The sequence below is a fragment of the Bubalus bubalis genome, chromosome 13 (assembly GCF_019923935.1).
Source record: "Bubalus bubalis isolate 160015118507 breed Murrah chromosome 13, NDDB_SH_1, whole genome shotgun sequence".
Taxonomy (NCBI): Eukaryota; Metazoa; Chordata; class Mammalia; order Artiodactyla; family Bovidae; genus Bubalus; species Bubalus bubalis.
Genome location: NC_059169.1, coordinates 65,403,207 through 65,426,857, shown reverse-complemented (window position 1 = coordinate 65,426,857; position 23,651 = coordinate 65,403,207). Strand labels below are relative to the sequence as shown.

General features: G+C 36.0%; 1 protein-coding gene across 7 annotated transcripts in view; it reads left to right on the top strand.

Annotated features, from left to right (window-relative positions):
• The window catches only part of POSTN (periostin), a 34,800-nt gene that overhangs the window by 1,620 nt on the left and 9,529 nt on the right, over positions 1 to 23,651 (top strand). For 4 of the 7 annotated variants that reach the window (XM_006065979.4, XM_006065976.4, XM_006065980.4 and 1 more), the window contains exons 3-16: positions 3,091 to 3,155; positions 5,145 to 5,302; positions 7,420 to 7,584; positions 8,446 to 8,592; positions 9,145 to 9,286; positions 10,431 to 10,643; positions 11,730 to 11,864; positions 12,975 to 13,123; positions 15,292 to 15,428; positions 16,001 to 16,131; positions 16,645 to 16,775; positions 16,882 to 16,984; positions 17,092 to 17,159; positions 18,154 to 18,199. In XM_006065979.4, the coding sequence (XP_006066041.1) occupies positions 3,091 to 3,155; positions 5,145 to 5,302; positions 7,420 to 7,584; positions 8,446 to 8,592; positions 9,145 to 9,286; positions 10,431 to 10,643; positions 11,730 to 11,864; positions 12,975 to 13,123; positions 15,292 to 15,428; positions 16,001 to 16,131; positions 16,645 to 16,775; positions 16,882 to 16,984; positions 17,092 to 17,159; positions 18,154 to 18,199 (1,790 nt within the window). Of the gene's footprint in view, positions 1 to 3,090; positions 3,156 to 5,144; positions 5,303 to 7,419; positions 7,585 to 8,445; positions 8,593 to 9,144; positions 9,287 to 10,430; positions 10,644 to 11,729; positions 11,865 to 12,974; positions 13,124 to 15,291; positions 15,429 to 16,000; positions 16,132 to 16,644; positions 16,776 to 16,881; positions 16,985 to 17,091; positions 17,160 to 18,153; positions 18,200 to 21,081; positions 21,163 to 23,651 lie in introns of all 7 variants that reach the window. The other 3 variants (XM_006065978.4, XM_006065977.4, XM_006065975.4) reach the window with 1 other exon arrangement.

Here is a 23,651-nt window from a genome sequence, read left to right as displayed (position 1 = left end):
TGCCCATGGCTTTCTTTGGACAGAAACACACACTGTTCTTTTGAAAATACTCTCCAAAATTGGGAGCTTAAAAAAAATGGATCACTGTGAATAAAGAAATTTCCCCTGCATTTCTCCCTGTACTCATAAAACTAACTTTTCCCCTGACTCTATGGCACTGGCCATGTGACCTGCTATAGAATCACTGTAATAGTTTGGCTATGTCATTTCTACTGCTGATTAGGCCTCTTTTATCTTGGGGCTTCCTGGTCGTTCAGTTGGCAAATAATCTGCTTGTGATACAGGAGACCTGGGTTCAATCCCTGGGTCAGGAAGATCCCCTGGAAAAGGAAATGGCCACTGGCCATGTGACTTGGTGTAGAATCACAGAAAGTTTGAATGGAATCACTGAGAGTTTGACTATGTCATTTCTCCTCCTGGTTTGGCTTTTTTTTTTTTTTATCTTGGGCAAGTCAATTAACCTCATTGTCTCAGTTTTCTCATTTTATTAAAAAGTGGGCCAGAGGAACAGATTGATCTGAAAAATCAGGATTTTAAGGTAAGATTGTTTGCCTCCAGTCATTTAGAAATTATCTAAAATACTCCACTTTACCCCAGAGTTTTCATCAAAGATTAAAGTTGGAAAAATTCAAGTTTCATCTTTTCATTTAATCCAGTCACTCCATCCCAAACTGTCAGATTCTCAGAGTCTCCAAAGGTGATAATTGAAGCCCACCACTATACTATTTCAATAACCAAAAAAGATGATTACTCCCCAATTTAGTTATCGGTTTCACTTATTAACTTAAAATTGGAAAACATTTTTTATTACTTGATATCTTATTGGTTTAATCAATTAATACATATTGGCAAATTCTTCATTTTAAGATGGAGGAGCTGAGTTCTAGATAGAACAAGTTACTAGATCAAAAAGGTCAGAGATGTCATCCTTGGTCAAGAAAACAGTGGAAATGGCTCCTGCCTGCTTCCTATTAATTTGGACCCCACTTTCAGTGAAGGATACCCTGAGAACCACAATATGGGAGACACATCATCATTAAACTTTAGATACCCTAAATAGGTGAAAGGATTAGGGTATTGTTAAAAATATATTCCTAACTTAATAATATTGGTTAAAATACTAAATCACATGACCTTTTGGAGTTTTCATTGCTTTACCTATGAAATGTGAATTTAATTCATATTCTGAAGGTAAAGAAAGTGAAAGAAAGTGAAGTCACTCAGTCGTGGTCCGACTCTTTGCGACCCTATGGACTGTAGCCTACCAGGGTCCTCCATCCATGGGATTTTCCAGGCAAGAATACTGGAGTGGGTTGCCATTTCCTTCTCCAGGAGATCTTCCTGACCCAGGGATTGAACCCAAGTCTCCCGCATTGTAGGCAGACGCTTTACCGTCTGAGCCACCAGGGGAAGCTCTGAAGGTAAAATGAATGAACAAATGTGAAATTACTAAATAACTTTAATTCATAATATTAGTCATCCTTAAGTTTAAATTATTTTAAGCAAATTGGATATACACTGGTTGGAAAAGGAGGTATGAACAGATACTATTTTAAATGCATAAGGCTATCTTTATTTCTACTAAGAATCATGTATTCAAAACATACAGCCTTAGCTGGACTCTCCATAGTAACCAAGTTTAGGACCCCACGGGACACTGCTGCCTGTTCCCACACATTGGCTTAATATAATTGTAACTAATGTTACTTCTTGACCGGGACATTATTCCTATTAGTTTGCAGACATCTGCTAGACTTAGGAGTCATTGACACAATTACAATGCAAGTCAGTGGTTACAAGGATCCTGGCCATGATTTAGGTCAGGGCCCAGTTGGGAATGCCAAAGCTCTGGATTCTTCTCCCTTTGTTCTTTATATTCCTGATTACCATGAGGCTTATTTGGAATGTGCATTAACTACATAAGAAGGGATCTGCTTTCTGAAACATTTAAGGGAAATCTTTATTACACCCTTCCTGGAAGTTAAGGAAGTCTGGTATAATCTTACTTTAATCATCTAAATATATTAGAGATGCCAAGGCTTGTACAAAGCATATGCCAAGAATCCTTCTTGCTTTCCATTCAAAAAAATTTCCTGCTTTGAAGTCTGGCTTTTTACCAGAAATATAACGTGTCTTCTTTGATTAATTACATTAGCTTATTTCTGTTAACTTCATTTTCACAAACACATTGACATCTGTGCTCTGGAATAAATGTAAATGCTAGTAGCTAGTTTTAAATAACCAAAGAAATCAATAATATTGACAGGAAGAATGCCTGATTTGCCATGTGCTTGCAGCTGCTAAAAATTCCAAAGTCATCTTTAGGAACTTATGTATCAGTTGACAGAAATGTATTAAATGATTTGCTCAAGGTCACACATCTACTAGGTAGTGGAACTGGGAACCAAACTTCATTCTTCTGGCTCCACGATCCTGGAAGTTTTCCACCATGCCATGAGGCTAATGAGAAATGAAACTCATATAACTACCTTAATGTCATAAAAGGTCAAAGATACGGTTTTTCCAGTAATCATGTGCAGATGTGAGAGTTGGACCATCCAGAAGGCTGAGTGCAGAAGAACTGATGCTTTTGAATTGTGGTGCTGGAGAAAACTCTTTAAAGTTCCTTGGACAGCAAGGAGACCAAACCAGTCCATCCTAAAGGAAATCAACCCTGAATATTCATTGGAAGGATTGATGCTGAAGCTCCAATACTTTGGCCACCTGATGTGAAGAGCCAAATCATTAGAAAAAACCCTGATACTGGGAAAGATTGAAGGCAGGAAGAGAAGGGGGCAACAGAGGATGAGATGGTTGGATGGCATCACCTACTCAATGGACTTGAGTTTGAGCAAACTTAGGGAGATAGTGAAGGACAGGGAAGCCTGGCCTGCTGCTTCATGGGGTTGCACAGAGTCAGACACAACTTAGCAACTAAACAACAATGTCATAAACATAACAAACAAACAACAAACTTGATATCTAAATTATCAGTAAGTCATGGCAAAAAATGATATGTTTTGCTAACTTTGTCAAAATGTATCCTATGCAGTGCCTCCATTTTAATATTAATTTTCTTCCAATGTATAGGACTGTGTTATATGAATGCTGCCCTGGTTATATGAGGATGGAAGGAATGAAAGGCTGCCCAGCAGGTAATGTTTCAATTATAGGATTAAATGAAAAATTTGTCTTGTGTGAGGAAAAAGAGTTGAATTAGCTTTTAGAGAAGCCACTATGTGTGTGTGTTTAGCACCATGATAAATCCAAGATATAGTCTCCATATCTTAATCACTAGTTCATCATGGCAATAAAGCATGAAAACATACATCTTGTACACTGAGTGCTGGACAAAAGACGCTTATTCCAAATTTAAATTAGTTCAACATTCCCTCAAGACAAAGATCCTCACTACAAAATCCCTTTCTTTGAACTTGTCTAGAAACATGGGTTGACTACTTGGCAAGGCATCATCTTTTCTGATTCAACAGCTCTGATTTTATAAGATTCTTCATACTGAAAGTTGGTTTCCTGTAACTCGCCAACTTGAGAAAAAATAGTTCATCTATTTCCTCTTTGAGATGACAGCCATTCAAATATTTAACACAAGTCATCACACCCTTCCTCCAGCTACTCTCCCTTCCCCAATAGAATCTTCCTTTCTGTGGGCTCATCACCCACAGTTTGAATGGGATCTAGACTTTGGAGCCCTTACTGTCATGGATAGCAACCCATGGAAAACCTCTAATCCAGTCTTTTTTTTTTTTTTTTTTTTTGTGATCCAAAACTGGTATCTACAACCCATGTGTGTCCAGGCAGTGGAGAGAATATTAAGACAAATACGTCAGTGTAGGGAGCTCCTGAACTTTTGTTGATGTCATTATGCTATTAGCTCATGTTGAATTTTTAATTAATTAATACAGATTAGTGGTCTGTTTTATATGAATACTATCAAATCAAGTCTTCCACAGGAATTTGTTTTTTCAACTTAGGCACAGGATTTACATGGAACCTTGTGGCATTTAACCTGTTAATTGGACTCATTTCCCCCATTCTGCTGGGGTGTCTTTAAATCCTAATTTGTAATTTAATTTACTAATTGCATACCTGTTCTTTCTATTGTCACAAAGATAAGAATCATCTCTCCTGTGATATGATCCAAATCATATTAAACTTCAAATAAGGTCATGAAGAATAAGTTGGCTATACCCAACCTAAAGGCTAACATTCACATATTAATTTTCATTCTGAAGTTCAGGAGATATATTCTGGAAGTGTTAGATATTTTAATCTATTTTCTTCCTGAAATTATGATGAAAAGAAATAGGTCTACATATTTCTTTCAGGGACCCAAATCTATGTAATTATGGTCCTTATACCTACCAGTATTATACTACTTAGGAGCTTTAAGCCAGCATGAAAAAAATTATTACCTTGGCCACTCTCAGAGAGAAGTGAGGAAATTTTTTTCAATGAAATGATCAAAGATAGTGATAATTGTGATTGAACCCTTATAGACATAGCAGATTTGACAACTAAATAGATAAAACATTAAACTAGGATAATAATTTAAAATTCTTTGACCTTCAACATAAAGGATAAGTACTTTGGGGCTTCCCAGATGGTACCAGTGGTAAAGAATCTGCCTACAATGTGGGAGACCCGGGTTCAATCCCTGGGTTGGGAAGATCCCCTGGAGTATGAAATGGCAACCCACGCCAATATTCTTGCTTAAAAAATTCCATGGACAGAGGAGCCTGGAAGACCATAAAGCTGGGAAAGATTGAAGGCAAAACAAGATGGGGATGACAGAGGATGCGATAGTTAGGTAGCATCACTAAACCAATGGACATGAGTTTGAGAAAACTCTGGGAGATAGTGAAGGACAAGGAAGCCTGGCATGCTGCAATCCATTGAGTCACAAAGAGTCAGACAGGACTGAGTGACCAAACAACAACAACAATAGTACTTTATCATTTGACATTTAAAAGGCAACTTTCATATAAAACTGATGATTCATAGACTTGTGTTGCTAAAATCATCAGTTAAATACCTTGAGGGACTTCTTGTAAAGGTTAAATCATTGTAAAATAACATTTTTGACATTTTCTCCTAAGTACTTATTCATCTTTTGATTATTTCAGTGATGCCTATTGACCATGTTTATGGAACCCTGGGCATTGTGGGAGCTACCACCACACAGAGCTATTCTGATGTCTCAAAACTGAGGGAGGAGATTGAAGGAAAGGGATCATTCACTTACTTCGCACCAAGTAACGAAGCTTGGGACAACCTGGATTCTGTAATTCATTATTTTTAATGAATATAACTTTTGCTGTTATTGTTATATTATTTCAATATATTAACTTAGAAATTAATAGAAATGGTATATTAATTTCTATATTAATAGAAATTGTATATTATTTCTATATTAATAGAAATGGTATATTAATTTCTATATTAATAGAAATTGTATACAATTTATTAACTTAGAAATTAATAGAAATTGTATATCTTTCTGTTGTGCATATATGATGATACATAAAAAGATGAGGGTATTAAGGATGCTCCTTAATTGAGGGTAAGGAAAACGTGGCTCAGTGGTAAAGAATACACTTGCCAGTGAAGATGATGCGGGTTCAATCCCTGCATTGGGAAGATCCCCTGGAGAAGGAAGTGGCAACCCATTCCAGTATTCTTGCCTGGAAAATTCCCACAGACAGATGACCCCGGTGGTCTACAGTCCATAGGGTCACAAAGAGTTGGACATGAATGAACATGCAAAAAACAAACAAACAAAAAGGAACAAATCATTTTAGTACCTCCATGAATGGAATAACAGCCCAGCAGGCTCATTTCCCTAACTGGCAACCCCAATCTCAGAGTTCAAACTTTAAAATTTTGAGTCATCCTTACTTCTCCCCTCTTCAGTTCTTAGAAACTGCTATTAGTCATCCACAGCTCATTTTTCATCCTCGTAATACACTCCTGTTACACATTGCCCCCAGATTAACCTTCTTAAAGCCCAGGCTAATCATTGTATTCTAATGCCGCGAAAGTGGCTTAGTGGCTCCCTATTGCCAGTTTAATTTACTCTTTGCTTGAGAATTAAGGTCTTCTATGTCATTGTCCCATACGCTTTTCTAAAATTTCTCCCTATTATCTGAGAAACATAAAGCCACACTGGACAACTTCTGCTTTCTGTGCCAGCAGTTGGACTTAGAAAGATCACTACAACATTCCTACCCTATCTACCTACCCTGCAAGACCTGTCTCCAAACTTTGAATTGCTGGCCATTTTCGTTTTACTTAGAAAGCATTTTTTCCTCCGTCTGTCCTTTATCTAATCATGCTTATATTTACCAGCTGCTATAGGACCTGTGGGCTTCCCAGGTGGAGCTAGTGGTAAAGAACCTGCTTGCCAGTCCAGAAGATGCAAGAGACACAGGTTTAATCTCTTGGTCAGGAAGATCCCCTGGAAGAGGGCATGGCAACCTACTCCAGTATTCTTGCCTGGAGAATCCCATGGACAGAGCAGCCTAGTGGGCTACATTTCATAGGGTCTCAAAGAGTCAGACACAACTGAAGTGACTTAACATGCACGCACACAGGATAAGTACCTCAAAGATCAAGATTTCACATTGTATTTCTCATAACACCAAGTACAGTATGATATGATATTGAATAAATCAAAGGTACAGAATTGTTGAATTCTTGAATGTTATAGAATAAACATAAAACACATTAAAATTACAATACTGTATGTATACAAATATAATGCCATTTTTAATTTTTTTCCACCCTAAAATTTTAAATATCTGATAATTTCATATCCCCTAAGCCTTGACAGCAAGAGCATCTCTTCATCAATATATTCATTAAAATTTTTGTTTTGACTCTGCTGCTGTTACTGCTGCTAAGTCGCTTCAGTCGTGTCTGACTCTGTGCGACCCCAGAGACGGCAGCCTACCAGGCTCTCCCGTCCCTGGGATTCTCTAGGCAAGAACACTGGAGTGGGTTGCCATTTCCTTCTCCAATGCATGAAAGTGAAAAGGGAAAGTGAAGTCGTTCAGTCGTGTCTGACTCTTCACGACCCCATGGACTGCAGCCTACCAGGCTCCTCCATCCATGGGATTCTCCAGGCAAGAGTACTGGAGTGGGGTGCCATTGCCTTCTCCAGTTTTGACTCTAAAAATGTCCAAATACTCTATAAGATCTGGAAGGCTTTACTGAGTACCTGTACTTATAAAATTTCTTAATCAACTGAAATAATATAATTTTAAGTTATTTATTTCAATTTGTTTTGACCATCTGGGTAATTCAATGAGAAAATAAGAATAGAGTAGAAACAGTGTGATTATAGGCATTTTAATAATTAACTATAATAAAATAAACTTCTGCCGTTTCAATTTTTCCTAGGATATCCGGAGAGGTCTGGAGAGCAATGTGAATGTTGAATTACTGAATGCTTTACATAGCCACATGGTTAATAAGAGAATGTTGACCAAGGACTTGAAAAATGGCATGATTATCCCTTCGATGTATAACAACTTGGGGCTCTTCATTAACCATTATCCTAATGGGGTAAGTTTATTTAATAAGAAGTACATTTATCAATAACACTGCCCCTAATTTTTTCTATGACCTTTATATAAGGTTTACAGAAATAATAAAATGTCAGTGAATAAACTTTTCCTTATATGTCAAGCATGTGAATTTCCAATTCAGTGACTGATTTCTGCCAAAGAGTGTTAGCAAGGAAGAAATTAAATTGACAGTTTGTTGACAGTAGACTTAGATGTTCTACAAAGGGAAATTTTATTAGTTGATGTGTTTAATTAATAATAAGAGAAAAATAAAGAATAAGAATTTATCAAAGAATAATCAGAGAATGAGAATTCTTTTATTCATCCCCTTGCTACTATACTGATTTAGACTTTTGTGGGTTTTGATAAGCATGTTTTAATAAAGTCATTGTGGGAAACTTCCAACAAGGTCATGGGGCTCTTCCAACAGATTTCCAGGAACAGAAAGGGTCAGTGATGAAGCAATATTCAGGAAATCACTGAAATAGAACTGATTACATTTATGTAATAATTGTTTCTGTCTCAGAACTTGGCCTACATTAGAAATAGTGTATGACTATCTCTAGAAAAGAAAGTGAGCAATAAAAACAATAATTCAAAAAATGTTTTGCCTTATGTTTCTAGACATGTTAAGTACAACTGGGTTCTCAACTGGTTCCATTTTCTCTTGGTTTTGGGGTTTTTTGTTTTTTTAGACACAGTAATTTGTAAGTCTCCATCCTCAGCATTTGTATGCAGAATGTCAGTTCTTTCCTGTTACATTTACCAATAAACTTGAGACATGGGAAATGGGCTTGCAGTCTCAATGGTCAACGGACAGCTGTGATTTCTGCAATTTGATTTTCCCAAACAATTGCAGGTTGTCACTGTGAACTGTGCTCGAATCATCCATGGGAACCAGATTGCAACAAATGGCGTTGTGCATGTTATTGACCGTGTCCTTACACAAATTGGTACCTCAATTCAGGACTTCATTGAAGCAGAAGATGAGCTCTCATCTTTTAGGGTATGTCCAAGAAGTAACAGCAGATTGTTTTGGACCACTGAAATTCTCCTCTTCCCCATCAGATTCTAAAAAAATAATAAAAAGCTATTAATTAATAAAAGACTGTCAAATCTGGCAGACACATAAGCAGTATATTTCTTGAAATGAAAAGGTTTTCATTTTACACAGAAGAACTCATCTTCTCATATGAAAGAATAATATTTATGTGGACATAATAAAGAATGATTAGTTATGTGACTGAAGTGTATTGAGCACATTTAGCATGTGCCCATCAGTTATTATACTAACTTCTGGATATTGCTTCAGTCACATAGGCATTAGCAGAATTTCCCCTCTAACATACAGTTTGTAGAAAGTTCAAAATAACCTGGCTGTTTGTGCAAAAAAAAAAAAAAAAAAAAAATTTTTTTTAAAGATCTAACAAGAGAAAGATATAACTTCTACAGCTTTCTATAGGGTCAACTCTCTGGTGTCAGCCTAGACTGAGTGTCTTGTAGCTTTTTTCCTGAATTTGCAACATGCAAGCCTCTGAAAAGCACATTTGCGTTTCAGGCAGCTGCCATCACATCTGATATACTGGAGACGCTTGGGAGAGATGGTCACTTCACACTCTTTGCTCCCACCAATGAAGCTTTTGAGAAACTTCCACGAGGAGTTCTAGAAAGGATCATGGGAGACAAAGTGGCTTCAGAAGGTACTTAAGTGTCTTTGTCTATGAGAAGCCTCCCAGGATTCCAAGAAAAGGAAATGAAAAAGAGATTAAGTCCTGCCAACGTTATTATTTTTGATAAGCAAAGGCAAAGAAAAACTTTTATTTTGAGGCAGACGATAAAAATCTTCGAAAGAGTAGACAAAGTAATTAAATAATTAATTTAATAATCCAAGTAATTAAATACTCAAGTTACCCTAACGATCACATGTTTCTGCACTGCTTTCAAGTAAATAAGTAGCAGGCATTAAAAAGAATTAGAAAGTGTTGAAATATTAGATCATCCAAGTTTAATATTGTATATATATTATTCAATGGTTTTAATTCTAAATTTACACTGAAGTTAGGGGAGAAAATTCCATGGTTATCTTTGGTCACTGCTTATTCATACACAGAATTTGGCTTCTTTCCAGACTCCCTTTTTATTGATAGTTTCAACTTGATTTTAAATTGTGACTAGCAGATTTCTCTTACGCAGCCTACCATAAACACACTTAACCAATTTATGATGAGATATTTTGGTGAAAATATAGACATAATACAGTTTAGGCACAGAGCATTTCTGAAGTCTTTCAAGAAACCATCTTTGCTTTGGTTACTTTCTAGATGTTGTCTTTAGGGCTGCCACAAACCTCCAATTTGAAAACAGCACACCGTCTGCAAAGTGCACAAAAGTGAAGCTCAGTAAAATAAAGTGTGCCTGTTCAGCTGTTCTGTCACAAGTAGTTAAAGCAAGATACTACTCAGGTGTTTGCAACAGGTATCACGAACAAATAACTTTGAAGGCTTTCTGAAAGGAGAAATTATTCTTGAGTTTCCATCAGAAATTATTCTCTTATGATAAATGGAACTTGATCTAACACATTGTCTAGAACTATACAAATAATTTCATGCAGTTGATCTTCTTTTCTGCTTATTTCTTACCAAACTGAGTTAATTTTACTGTAGAGTTGATGGAAAAAACCACTCTGAGAACAAACAAAAGTTTAAAACCTTAGGTCAATACTTGGGTCTTATATATGCATTCTATTTCTGAGGAATACTTGGTTCCACAGTGAAAGACATCTGTTAAGGGCCAAATGCTATTTTTCTTGATCTGAAAGCATGTTCCTTCTCCTTCATCCTCTAGCTCTCATGAAGTACCACATTCTAAACACCCTCCAGTGTTCCGAGGCTATCATGGGAGGAGCGGTCTTTGAGACCCTGGAAGGAAACACCATTGAGATAGGCTGTGATGGTGACAGCATAACAGTAAATGGAATCCAAATGGTGAACAAAAAAGATATTGTGACAAATAACGGTGTCATCCATTTGATTGATCAGGTCCTGGTTCCTGATTCTGGTGAGCAACAGTTTCCCATTCTTCTACCTACTGTTGTTTATCAATTATGATGTCTAAAGTATAGGCTTATGGGAAATAAATGTGCAGTGTGAGGAATGCCATGTGAAGCACAAACAAAGCTAACAGTGATGTGGTCCAAAAAAACTTTATTTATAAAAACAAGTAGTGGGCTGGACTTGGCTCTAAGGTGATAACTTGCTGACCCCTGGTCAAATGGGCATCCCTGTAGCTGGGTCATAGCTACGTAAGAGTTTACCATTCTATTTTGTCTACTTTTGTATATGTTTGATGTTTTCCTCAATAAAATATATATAAAAAAAAAAAACTAACAGTGAGCTGAGTCCTAAATAGGTAGCTTGTGTAGTCATGGTCATTCCAGTGCAATAGACTCTGGCTTTCCAGAGTTTCTAATATCTAATATCGTCAAAGATTCTTACAGTGCCAGAGTTTTTCTTGAAAATGGAAGGGAAGATATAACCAAATGGTTACTTTTGGATAAATGAAAGAGCTATGGCCCTCACAAGAGCAGAGAGACAAGGGATGAGCAATAGAGAATTGAAGAAAACTGCAAAGCATGAAATCAGAAAGATATTTTCCTTCTGAAATTCATTGGTTATTAACCCCTCCACCCTGCTGCCCCAAAAAAGGGAAGCTGGAACTTTCTTACTAGGGAAAGGCAGGACTTCTTATCACATTGCTGCTGCTGCTGCTGCTAAGTCGCTTCAGTCGTGTCCAACTCTGTGCGACCCCAGAGACGGCAGCCCACCAGGCTCCCCAGTCCCTGGGATTCTCCAGGCAAGAATACTGGAGTGGGTTGCCATTTCCTTCTCCAATGCATGAAAGTGACAAGTGAAAGTGAATCGTGTCTGACTCTTAGTGACTCCATGGACTGCAGCCTACCAGGCTCCTCCATCCATGGGATTTTCCAGGCAAGAGTGCTGGAGTTGGGTGCCATTGCCTTCTCCAGTATCACATTGCTAGTACAGCAAACAGCTTATGGAAACAGCCAAGAACTGATTTACTAATTTCATGATGATGGTAATAACAACGATGACATTGTTTGAATGGTCATGGTTTATCTTATAGCCAAACAAGTTATTGAGCTGGCTGGAAATCAGCAAACCACTTTCACAGACCTTGTGGCCCAGTTAGGCTTGGCATCTGCTCTGAGGCCAGATGGAGAATACACTTTGCTGGCACCTGTGAATAACGCATTTTCTGGTATGTATCGGCCACTCCCATTCCAGCTCTTCCCATCCCTACACACCTTTTTTTTTTCCTTCATCGTGACTGCTAAGAAATAATAGATTTTTATGAGGTGTTGATTTTCACTGGCTACATATACAATGAATTAATACTGTTTTTATTAAAATGTCCTTTATTTCAAAGCATTTCATTATAATAGATAATGCCCTACAGGAAATGAAATTTTGTGATAGGGTTCTTCAGTTTTTCTGTGAACCTGATCATACTTCCAGCACACGTAATGGATATATTAACAGATCTTAAAAAAAATAAATTTGATTTGTTTAACACCAACATTATACATAGGTGCATTTTGCAACTCAGAATTTGAAAGTAAGGTATCAAATTATGAGAAAATAAAAACAGGAGAATATGATATACTTCTATATTATGAAGTGAACTATTATTACAAGTATTTGACCTTGTAGCTGCTATTAAAAGACTGTAGTTAGATTAATACAACCTTACTTTTTTTTTCCAGAAAAAATGACTTCACAAAGACATATGTGAATTGTTAGGCAAAATTTAACAGTGAAAAAATAATCATTATTTTTGATGTTTTTCCAAATACTAGATTGTAACATAGAAAGTTATTAATAAGAAAATTCAAATTCTAAAAAATGCTGTTTTTCCTTTTTGTAATAATAAGGTCTGTAACTTGTTGACATCAAGCCAACTTTAAGAGGTTACATGATTTGCCGAATCTCTCCCCAGAAATTAAAGTAAATTTACAAATGATTCATCAGTTGTTTTCATGTGACTAATGGACATCAAATTCTCAGAAAATCTTGGCCAGCTTTCGAGTTTAAAGTTTAACCTTTATCAATAACCACATGAAACCATGTAGCCCCTCGCTGAGATGTAACCTATTGTCTGGACTGCTTGGAATCATGTAATCATTTGATGAAATAAGCAAATGGTGCATATAGTTTCTAGCCTTCAGTATTTAGTCAACTCATATATAAGTGTAGGATCCTTAAGATCTATAATATTAGGGATTTCCCATTTTCATGATTTTCTCTTACAGGGGAAACTGTAATGCTTTCTAAATAAAATAACATTCTTTTGTAATGAATTTACTTATAGATGATACACTGAGCATGGATCAGCGCCTTCTTAAATTAATTCTCCAGAATCATATATTGAAAGTAAAAGTTGGCCTTAATGAGCTTTACAATGGACAAAAACTTGAGACCATTGGAGGCAAACAGCTCAGAGTCTTCGTGTACCGCACAGTAAGTGCATCAGAACGAGATAAAATACCCACACTGGCCTACATGTCAAAAGATACGCCCTTGTCAAAGACTGTTCTTATAACAATGTTTCTCAGAAGTTTACTAATATGATTTTAATAGTTCATAGGAAGATCAGAGAAGTGAGTAGCATGTTTGAAAAGACTATGAGGAAAGTATACAAAAGTGCTATGTATTAATAATTCTGATAATTTGCACTTGTTTCATCATAAATAACTTTTTCTAAAGCATTGTTTCAATCCCATAAATAACTAAAACCCCTTTAAAACAAGCTTTTTGTTTCATAGAGTACTGTACTGTACTGTTTACATGGTAATTTTCATACTGAGTCAAATATTTAGGAGGATCTTTGTACTGTCACCATTCAGCAACTAAATCTCTTTTGAATGAGTTTCATGGTAAACTTTTATAGGCACATAAAGATTTCTATAAAATGGTTCTAATGTGCCTTATCTGAGGAAAAGTTTCTAGAAAATATTGCTTGTCAAAATTACAGTTTGACAAGTGGTGCTATGCAGTTTCTTTCCAGGCAACCTTGCAGTTACAGCTAGAAAGAATTCATAAGAAGTCAAAGATGACCTAGAACCAAACATGACTCACAGCGTTTTCATACCATAGTTCCACAAGGTCAAGACACACTTTTTAAATGATATGGAAGGGACTTCCCTGGTGGTTCAGTAGTTAAGACTCTGTGCTTCCAACACAGGGGGCGTGGGTTCAATCTCTGATGAAGAAATTGAGATTCCACATGTTGTGTGGAACAGGCCAAAAAAAAAACAAAAACAAAACAAAATATGCCGCATTCTAAATGATACATATATAAATATTAGTTTTGTTCAAAGTTCTATAACTTAACCAGTAATTTAGCTTATAATTGATAGGGTCTTACCATCAATATAGTAAATATTTGCATAGAAAATACAGCAATATATGGTAATATAGGGGCTCCCCAGGTGGTGCCACTGGTAAAGAATTTGCCTGCCAATGCAGGAGACACAAGAACTGAGTTTTTGATCCCTGGGTTGGGACGATCCTCTGGAGTAGGAAATGGCAACCCACTCCAGTATTCTTGCCTGGAAAATTCCATGGACAGACAAGCTTGGTGGACTACAGTTCATGGGGTATCAAAGAGCTGGTCACGACTAAGCATGCACACACATGCCACACCATAGTAATACATAGTAAAGATCACAGGAGGCAGTGAAGCCACTAAACTTCGTGGTTAAAGAAATTTACTAGAAAGGGTCTGAAAGAATGAGTAGAACTTGGAGAGGAATGACAGAAAACACGGAAGTAGAATTATATGGAATTGCTTTGGCATCACGACTCAATAGACATGAGTTTGAGCGCTATCCTGGAGATAGTGAAGGACAGGGAAGCCTGGCGTGCTGCAGTCCATGGGCTCGCAAAGAGTCAGACACGACTTAGCACCTGAACAACAACAATTGATAACACCACCTGCCCTACACAAATAGTAACTTGCCTAGTAGTAGAAAGCCTGGTTGAATAAGATGGGTGAGGTCAGACGGTGTGCTGTTCTTGGTCACTTAGCTGTGTCCGACTTTTTGCGACCCCATGGTCTGCAGACCACCAGGCTCCTCTGTCCATGGGGATTCTCCATGCAAGAATACTGGAGTGGGTTGCCATGCCATCCTCCAGAGAATCTACTGAACTCAGGGACCGAACCCAGGTCTCCCACACTGCAGGCGAATTCTTTACCATCTGAGCCACCAAGGAAGCCCATGAATACTAGAGTGGGTAGCCAATCCCTTCTTCACCCAGGAATAGAACCAGGGTCTCCTGCATAGCAGGCGGATTCTTAACCAGCTGAGCTACCAGGGAAGCCCAGGTCAGATGATCATTTTTTTTTAGTCGCTCAGTCATGTCCAACTCTTTGTGACCCCATGGATATCAGGCTCCTCCGTCCATGGGGTTTTCTAGGCAAGAGTACTGGAGTGGGTTGCCATTTCCTTCTCCAAGGTCAGATGGTATAAGACGTTAAAAACAGAGGAGAGAAACTGTTTCCTCTGGCATCTTAAGTCTATAGACCTTTTAGAAGAAACCATCCAGAAATTTCATTAGGGAGCTTCTTCCACATAGGGAATTTCAAATAAGGAAATGCACAGGTGTATCTTTCTTTTCTTTGCTAGGCTGTCTGCATTGAAAATTCATGCATGGTGAGAGGAAGCAAGCAAGGAAGAAATGGTGCCATTCACATATTCCAAGAGATCATCAAACCAGCAGAGAAATCCCTCCATGAAAAACTGAAACAAGATAAGCGCTTCAGGTAAGCTTCATCTCCACAAGAGAATAAGACCTTTTGGCATAATTTTATTTCACAGTAAGTATTCCAAAATCTATTCAGTATTCAGTATTGCTGAGAATGGAATTTAGAATAAGAAGCTTATACAAATGTTTCAAAATTAAAATATGTTCTTAACACTAGTTTTCTTCCATAATATGATTTGGTGAGTAAAAAACAAACAAAAACCAATCTAATAGACTGAACTACTCCTTGCAAATTTTTTATAATTATGTTTTAAAAAAAATGATAGTATGTATTAGCAAAGACTATTTTGCAGAATATTAAATGAACAAATGCTTCTATTTTGTTACCAAATGTGACTTCACCAAGTGTTACAGGGGAAAAAAGTGTTACAGGTTTGGAAATTTAAAAATCATACATGTATTTAAATAATTTCCCTATGATAAACCTTTAACAGTAAACTGCATTTGAAACATATGAAAGTGTATAAGCCATTTTCTCATTCTTCCACATAAAGGGATTCTACTGTATTTCAGGCATGTCGGAAGGCTTACCTAGACTAAATCTAATAAACATATGTCCTTCCTGCCTAGCATTTTCCTCAGTCTACTAGAAGCTGCAGACTTGAAAGAGCTCCTAACACAGCCTGGAGATTGGACCTTATTTGTACCAACCAATGATGCCTTTAAGGGAATGACTAATGAAGAAAAGGAAATTCTGATTCGTGAGTAGAAGTGAACACCAGATATATTTGCCCCTTGATTTCATGATCTCATTTCTTCCTCAAGCGTTGCTACCTAGATGTCAGCCCCCCAAAGTTCCCTCTTTCATATTCATGGCTAGCCTTCCTCTCCTTATTCCACTTAGAATATGTAGCAGTTCCCTCATCAGTGTTCTCAAATAACTGCCTACTCTCATGTTGTGGGGCTAGATAATCACTTATGTCATCTCTGTTAAAGGCCACACAGTGAGGTGACAGAGAAGGAAATAGTCACAGTTTCAAAAAAATAATTTGATTTTTTTCCTCCAGTAAGTTGGATAATACTTTGATTGAACTGATTGAAGAGACTATGTTTTGATATAACATTGATGCTGCCTTGAGAGAACAATGACATTATAAGAAATTACAGTATGGAAAAAATAAACACAAAGAAATATTTTCCCCTTAGTCGTCATAATATCAAAATGTCAAAATATATGACATATTATTAAATAAATATATATATTTTTCTCCTAGGGGACAAAAATGCTCTTCAAAACATCATCCTTTATCACCTGACACCAGGAGTTTTCATTGGAAAAGGTTTTGAACCTGGCGTTACTAACATTTTAAAGACCACACAAGGAAGTAAAATCTATCTGAAAGGAGTAAGTTCTCTAGAATATATCTATGAGAGTGTTAATCCAGTATTCAGTTATCCTAATGTTCATATTTCATTAAATTTCCCACTGACATTATCCCCTGTTTTAACAGGTAAATGATACACTTTTGGTAAATGAACTGAAATCAAAAGAATCTGACATCATGACAACAAATGGTGTCATTCATGTCGTAGATAAACTTCTGTATCCAGCAGGTTGGTAATTATTGAACTGATTAATGAAAAATAAATCTTTTTCAATAGAAACCTATATTTTTATTTCATTGATTCTTACAATATTCATTTTATATTCCTCTTCACAGACACACCTGTTGGAAATGATCAGCTGCTAGAAATACTTAATAAACTGATCAAATACATCCAAATTAAGGTACAGATGTTATTGCATAGTGCTCTCCTTGTAGCTCAGTTGGTAAAGAATCTGCCTGCAATGCAGGAAACCTGGGTTCAATTCCTGGGTTGGGAAGATCCCCTGGAGAAGGAAATAGCAATCCACTCCAGTATTCTTGCCTAGAGAATTCCATGGACAGAGGAGCCTGGCTATTGCATATGTTTCTAATGTGTTTAACAGACATTGCAGGTTTAACATAAAAAACTAGAAATATATACATTAATAAGTAAATATACCCTGAGTACATTGCTCTTTGTTGATTATATACCATTTGCATCATTTCTTCAATAGTTTACAATCCAGCAGGGAAGATAGGACATACAGATAAAAGCAATAATTTTTCTATCATCAAATATTTTTGCTACAGAATATAAAGGGAAAGATATTTACTTATAAGAAATATTCACTAATCACAATTGTTAGGGTCTCCCTAGCTGCTCAGATGGTAAAGAATCTGCCTGCAATGCAGGAGACCTGGGTTGGGAAGATCCCCTGGAGGAGGGCATGGCAACTCACTCCAGTGTTCTTGCCTAGAGAATCCCCATATACTGAAGAGCCTGGTGGGCTAGAGTCCATGAGGTCACAAAGAGCTGGACATGACTGAGCAGCTAAGCACACAGCACAATAATTAAAGGCAAAGGAATATTTGGGAATAAACACTGGGTTGAATATTAGTAGGGTTAAAGTACCTGACAACATATGCAATATTATTTAATAAACATTTAATTTGGGATTTGCTATTTTATAATTTTTAAAACTCTGAATAACAAATCCAACCATTTTTGCCATCTTGCCCAATAGCAGGAAACTTGAAGGTGACATATGAAGACTTCATTTTTACTAAATGTAATGGTAGTTTCACTTCTTTAGTGAGAATTAAAAATCACAGTGCCAAGATTTTGTTAATACAATGACAACATTTCATGTTAGTGCAATGACTACATTTCATGATGCTAAATATATTTATTTTCAGTTTGTTCGTGGCAGTACCTTCAAAGAAATCCCCATAACTGTCTACAGTAAGTACATGATGAATATTTGTCACATATACGTGGCAAGATTTAAAAAAAAGAAAACAATAATTTTCTTTTTGTTTACTGAGATGATTGATAATCTGGTATTTAGAATTCCAAACAATGGCAAATCTCATCCCACTTGAAACAGGGCTTGCAGTCTGTAGGAGACCTTTCAGCTTTGACTATCCTCTTCAACTCCAATGAACCACTTCTTCACTCACAGCTTGATACAATTGCTAGCATGGCAAAGATGCAAGGGAGAAAGTCATGCATTCCAGAGCTCTGAAAATTCAAATGTGTGGAAATAGAAATAATATTGTTGAAACATTTCTAGCTCATTCCACTCTAAAGACCTCAGCTATCTAAGGGCGGACTGTCAGAGAATTCTAACGTTTATGGACTGGTGGTTCAAAAAACTCTCCCCATTCAAAATTGGATTAAGGAACAAAAACATTGTCAGGTGATAAACCTAGAATTTCTAGATTCCAAGGTTTCTTTTATTCCTGACTCTACCAGATTATCAAAATTAAACCTCTATTTCTTAACTATGGTAAAGATATTTCATTTGCATAAATGTTAACTCATAGTATTTCTTATTCAGTGTAGTTTTTTCTTTCTTTGTCTTTTCCTCTTTTCTACTGCAGCTTTCAAAGCAGAAATTCTTTTTCATTTTGTTTTGACTCTACAGTTCAACACTCAAAACATATCAATAGCTAAAGCGTTGCTCCCATTTGTACATTTATCTTGGCTAGAATTGTTCTATTTTATACTGTGAGCATCCTGTTATTTAATTAAGAAAATTTTCCTTTAAGATTTACACCAGATATGGAAAAGGCATAAAGATGATGTAAGGAGCAAAACAAAATGTCTGCTGTTCTTACTGATTTCAAGTATGTGATAATGACATGGACAATCTTAGCATCAGGCCAGATCAGCACTGTTTCAAACATTTAGTTGGAAATAGTTATACTTCCACATGGTTTAAATTCCAGTCTGGAAGTATACAGTCTTGTTAAAGATATATTTTATAAAAAATCAAAAAACGTTATGAGCTCTATTCATCAGAAATGCTATGTCATCTTCCTCCATAAAAATTATGTCTGCACTACATTTCCCTACTTTATCCATGAGAGGTTCACCATTTTCTCTATATATCAATGCACTATTTTGCTTACAATGACCTAATATATTATAATTCCTTTATTTTCCTCTGCTTACATTGGATACCTACTCACAGAGAATAATCTACATTTTATGAAATTATGCAAGTCTAATGAATCTTGTCTACCTACTCACAGCTCTTGAAAGAGCTCTGAGATTTACATTCTGATGTGGAATGTTTCTTTAACTCCTCTCTGATGTGTAAGCTGTTACTTGGAAGCATAGTTCAGATAGAGGTTGAGACGAATTAAACCAAAGATTCCATTTTCATGTTCCTTTATTGACCTGTCTCTAAAATTTCTTTGTCTTATTATGCACTATTCTTGTCCCCCAAATACCTTACATATTAAATTGTATGGGGGAAAAATGCTCTCTAGTATATGTTGCCAAATATATGACATTTGAGGTGGAGAGGAATAAAATCAGTATTTAATCTTCATTCTTTGACCTGTCAAAACTATTTAAGTATTCAGAAAAGCAAAACTGAAACAGATCTAGGAACCAAATAAATATTCTAAACTTCAAGTTCCTTAACATGAAGTGAAAATTTAAGCTAAAGCTAAGTAACCCATTCTGCTAGTAGCAGCAGAGAGCTCTATGGATTTGACCTTCATGGAAAGGTTTCTCTGTGGCTAGACCACCTGTGGAATGGATAACTAGACACACCAATTTGATATATTGCAGAGTTTCCTAATTTGAGATCTCAACATGTTAAATCTGAAATAACTGAAACAGTCACAATTAAGCCCTGGTATCCATATTAATTCAAAGAGTTGACACAGATACACATTTCAAACACCTGAAGTGAAAATGTGACAGAAATCCAAATGTACTAACATCTTGCCTCTAGTGTGTCAACACAATCTATTACATCTGCACAGACAGCTTTAGTTCCTTATCTAATGACTCCATCTTTTAAGGCTCTAATTAGAAAGGATAAAAAGTCAGTAGCTCTGGTATCTGACTCCAGAGGCACACTTCCAGTTATCTATGCAACCAAAAGCTGACCAAATGGTTGGCTGCTATTTTAAATATATTTTGCACATAATTATTTCAGTTGGGTGGATGACATAGATTCAAAATACATAGCTTTCAGTTTAAAAATGATGATGATGATGATGAAAATTATAGTCATTTTAGCCTGTAACAAATATTTAAATACATGATCATTCATATTTGTTGCATAGAGCTCATGGCTGCCTGACTGAAAAATCCATTCTTAAGTATTCTGAACTAATTTTTTTTTGTATTTTCCTTTCTATGTCACTGTCTTCAAATGCATGAAAAATATTTCAAGTCTTTTTCTTTCAATGTCTTCTTCTGAGAAAGAACCCAACAATGCAATTTAAGATATTATGAATTGTATGAAATTAATCATGTTTATTTGTCTTTGTTGCTACGCAGCCAGTATTTTCAAGAAGTACAAAAGAAGGTAAAGAGCTTTAGTGCTGCAGCTCAAACTTGTAGATTTCTAGGTAGGATTCCTCACACAGAAAGTATATATTTCACTGCAACAAATCAAAGTCACTGGACTTCAGAGTTCATCTGGACATGAGAAGATACTAGATAATTACTATGAATTATTTCCTGTATGTGACTGCCTGAACATATTACCACATCTGATACCTCAGTACCCAACAAAGACCAAAGGGGGAAAAAAAGACAATTTCATTCAGGTTGTTTTTATGTAAGCATCATTTATGTTCCACTTTCTATACTTTCAGCAACTAAAATTATAACCAAAGTTGTGGAACCAAAAATTAAGGTGATTGAAGGCAGTCTTCAGCCTATTATCAAAACAGAAGGTAAAATTCAATGTATACATGGTTCCTTAAAAATCCATGTAATAGACTGATTTCTATGAATGTATCTACATTCTTTTTGAAACTAACATGCTAAATATTTCCATATCAATGGCATGCTTATTTAACAGCAGAATGCGGAATGCAAGTTTATTTAGAAGAGTAGATGTGCATTCCTAATAACTTCAGTACATTTGCTTGTATTTGATTTCATTTGAACTTAATTTGCCATTGCATTAGCACTAGTACCCAGATACTCACTAAACAAACCAATTCTGAGCTTTCTTCCCTGCACCTGGACTCTTTCAGAGAGTGTACTCTTTATACCTGTGTTTCCAGTCTCCCCCATATCAATCTCTTTTATACTGTTACAAGGTGTTCCAAAAAAGTGCACACATTTTTTAATTCAACAAACTCAGAGAGCACAGAAGCTGTATATTGAAGAAAACTTTTAAAATGTACATCCACACATGATATACTTTTTAATTAAACCACTAGGAACAGAGGAAATAAGTAGTTGGTACAATGAATCAAACCTTAGAATCCGTAATTCCAGCCTTGAATGTGTGTGTATATTTTACATATTCTTATATATATAGTATTATATATTCTTATATGTATACATATATAATACATTAAATAGGCATATATACTTATTTCCTGATGTTTCATACTAGAATATTAAATCAGGTCACTTTTCTCTCTACCCCTACTCTCTGTTAGCCAACTCAAATATTTCCAACGCCCCCTTCATTTCATGTGTTTTAATAACTTCCAAAGGATAAGATCTTTAGAATTTTTATGTCCAAGTCTAGCCATCTTAATGTGGTGACTAGTCACAGAAAAAAGACCAGGTTATCTTTTCATTATCCTGAAAGAAGAATAGAACCAGTCTTCAAAAAAACAACAGATTATGTCATCAGTCAAATATTAAGAAAACTATTCCTGTAATTATCTTTGATTTGGGAATTTCTTCTCATTTTATAAATTGAGATGGCAACTTCCTGAATACTTTTGACTCCTCTAAAAGTGAGTCATTACTTAAAACTTAGACATTGGAAGTATGTATGTTAAAGTGTATTTCCTAGTAGTTATCTATATATTTATACATTCTTAAAACTTAAAGTTGAGGTATTTGAAATCTGTGCTTTAGAGAAACAAATACCGTGCCTATTGTCATTGGAGCATTTGATGGCTCTTGTATAGTGATGAAGAGAACTTGGGGACCTCCCTGGATGTTCCGTGATTAGAACCCAGTGTTTTCATTGTGGTGGCCCAGGCTTCATCCCTGTTTGGAGAATTAAGATCCTGCAAGCCGTGTAGCATGGCCAAAAAAATAAAGTTAAAATAAATAAAATTAGGTTGTTTAAAGAGAGAATTTGGTGCTTTAAGAAGTCAAATCACAGACATTTTTGTTTAGAAAATGTTTCTTGATCATTTTAATGAAAAAATAAAATGGTCCTTAATTTTAAAATTCTTGTACTATTTTTTAAAACTTAGATTCCCTAAAATAGCGTATAATCACTTGCACACATCTTCTTCAGTAGAAATCATTCAGACGCACTATTTTTATTTTCCAAGATTTGTCTCTTTTCTTTCAAGCTTCTTCTTTCAACCCATCTACCTTCCCAATCTTTGTGAACAGGATTCTACTGTATTACTGTTTTTTCAATTAGGAACACAATGGAGCATCAACTCTACTTGGGTTCCTCCTACGAAGGGAACTAAGATGAAAAATGGGATCATGTCACCTGTGCATTAACAACTCTTCAGTTAAAAAATTTGGAAATTTGACTTTGTATAACATAATGAGGGAGACAAATATTAATACTTGCCTTGGCAGCCATCTATAATTGTGTCATCCTAGGATTGCTACTGGCCTTTCCTTCTCACTGTTTAAACTTTTGCTGATTCATTGGTAACTCTTGAATTCTTACTACATATATTAGACTCCAATTTAGGATGATTCTTAGAAAAGGTACTTAACCAAATTTTAGAATTAGGAATAAATCAACTGAAATTCAATTCAATAAATACTTACTGTACCCTTCCTGTGCTGGGTATTTTCCTAGGTGCCTGTCAGAGTAAATATGAAAAAAAAACTTTTGGTAGTAAATTCCTGCCTTCATAGAACTTAAGGGTGGAGGATGTTTCTCAAATGCTAGTTGAGGCTCTTCTAAAGAAATGTCTACTTGGATATTTTATTGACTTACTTCCTGCTCTTAAACTCCTTAGCTGTTCTTTCCCTTTGAAGTTTCCACACCTTAAAAACTTGGCCTTATGTTTTGATACTCAATGTCCCTTGACCCCATAGATCAAATATTATGGTGTGAAATACTTATTGTTTGAACCAGCTGTACTCTTGTTTCATTATTTTAGGTCTTCCTAGACTTTTTAATTCTGGGTAATGGTGTACACTGACAATTTCTGGACAAACAAATAAACCTTCTCAAAGATAAGGATATATAGTTCCATTCAACTGTTAAAGGGTG